General features: G+C 45.1%; 1 protein-coding gene across 1 annotated transcript; it reads left to right on the top strand.

Moving 5' to 3' along the window:
- Positions 1 to 227: 227 nt before the first annotated feature.
- LOC106535421 (aprataxin and PNK-like factor) lies at positions 228 to 2,062 on the top strand (the record flags this gene model as incomplete). Its single annotated transcript, XM_014032420.1, is given in 4 exon segments — positions 228 to 692; positions 1,193 to 1,264; positions 1,375 to 1,538; positions 1,954 to 2,062. Coding segments are annotated over 4 exon segments (438 nt in total), but the record flags the coding sequence as incomplete, so codon positions are not given.

The raw sequence follows: 2,062 nt of genomic DNA, 5'->3' as shown, positions 1-2,062 counted from the left end.
GTTCTATAACTAATTGATTTAAAACAATCATAATTAAGTGAAATCATTGTTAATCAAATTCACGGTTCATTTTATAACCTGAATGGACAAAATTCATACTTCAATTTTCTAATGAAATGTTTTCTTATTTTATCTAGATCTGGTTTAATTTCGATAAAAATAGTCATAATGTCCCAAAAACCAGAATGGAAATGTAAGAGAACTTTGTTGTTAGGTGTAATCTACATGCCGAATTAAAGACAGATCTCTCTTTTGTTTATAATCTATTTTGATTTACATGTTATCTTTAAAAAAAACTCAAAATTTGAAAATTTGAAATTTTCTAAATGGAGTTTGGTTGTTGTCAGGACTGCGCATGCTCTGAATCAATCCGGAAGTTTTGAATGTGGAAGTTGTGATTTCGGAGTTCGGACCCGTCCCTGTCAGATAAATCCTTCGGTTCTGCTCAGCGGGTCGGTCCAAAGGACGTGTACCGGGTTAAAGCTCCAGGTTCGGGTCCACAGAGTGGTCCGAACCGGTTTATTAAGAACCTTGTTTCGCAACGCAGCCTGCCAGGAACCTGCTGCTCCAGACCGGTCCAGACCAGGCCCACAGAACCCATGTCCGGCTTCGATCTGGTCCCGGTGGACGGAAGGGATCCGATCCACCTGCCGCCGGGGGAGACGATCTTAGGCCGGGGTCCCCTACTGGACGTGAGTCTTCCTGAGACCTTACAGAACCTTACTCTGTGTCTGGTTCTGAGGTCTGGTTCTAAAGGACTGGTTCTGAGCGTCTGGTTCTGAGGTCTGGTTCTAAAGGACTGGTTCTGAGAGTCTGGTTCTAAAGGACTGGTTCTGAGAGTCTGGTTCTAAAGGACTGGTTCTGAGAGTCTGGTTCTAAGAGTCTGGTTCTAAAGGACTGGTTCTGAGAGTCTGGTTCTGAGAGTCTGGTTCTGAGAGTCTGGATCTAAAGGACTGGTTCTGAGAGTCTGGTTCTAAAGGCCTGGTTCTGAGAGTCTGGTTCTGAGAGTCTGGTTCTAAAGGACTGGTTCTGAGAGTCTGGTTCTAAAGGACTGGTTCTGAGCAGGATCAGTATTTTATTGTTTTAGAACCATCTTTAGGAATGTTCTGGAGAAGGTTGATCTGTAGAACCGGTCCTGCTGTAGAACCTTACAGAACCCAGTTGTAAAGTGTTCCTCCTGTTCTTGGTCCAGATCAGTGACACCAGGGTGTCCAGGCACCACGGGCTGCTGGAGAACCTGCAGGGACAGCTGAGACTCAAACCGGTACCTCTGGTTTTATCAGATCCTGACCCAGTTTGTTGGACCCGTCCAGCAGGGGGCGCTGCAGGACAAGAACCGGTCTGTAAACTCTCCTGTCTTGTTTGGACCTTCAGACCCACGTGAACCCGTGTTTCATCCAGTCGTTCCCGAGCCAAGACCCCAGACCCCTGGAGAAGGACTCCTGGTTCCTGCTCCACCCTGGAGACCTGGTCTCTCTGCTGCCGGGTCGGTTCATCTACAGGGTGGAGGCTGTGGGCGGGGCCACGCAGACCCCCAGGTACTGGACCCTTTCCATGGTAACAAGGACTGAGTGGGTGTGGCCTGTGGATACAGGACTGAAGACTTCCTGTCTCTGAGACGTTCAGGTCCAAATCACAATGTCCCACCAGCCGAGTCCTGAAAGATTAGTCTGTCAGATAATCTGTCAGATTATTAATCTGTCAAATTATTAATCTGTCAAATTATTAATCTCAGATTATTAATCTGTCAAATTATTAATCTGTCAGATTATTAATCTGTCAGATTATTAATCTGTCAAATTATTAATCTGTCAGATTATTAATCTGTCAGATTATTAATCTCAGATTATTAATCTTTCTGATAATCTTTCTGATAATCTGCCAGATAACGTGTCAGATTATTAATCTGTCAGATAATCTGTCAGATAATCTGACAAATATCACTTCCTGCAGAAACAGTCAGAACTTCCAGGAAGAAGGAGAAGATGGACTTCCTGTTTCTGCTGAGCCAGATGTTGGACCGGAGCAGAAACAGACGTCCCCTCCATCAGCAGCTCACAGC

The sequence above is a fragment of the Austrofundulus limnaeus genome, unplaced genomic scaffold (assembly GCF_001266775.1).
Source record: "Austrofundulus limnaeus strain Quisiro unplaced genomic scaffold, Austrofundulus_limnaeus-1.0 Scaffold1445, whole genome shotgun sequence".
Classification (NCBI taxonomy): Eukaryota; Metazoa; Chordata; class Actinopteri; order Cyprinodontiformes; family Rivulidae; genus Austrofundulus; species Austrofundulus limnaeus.
This window is presented reverse-complemented; position numbering and strand designations above follow the sequence as displayed.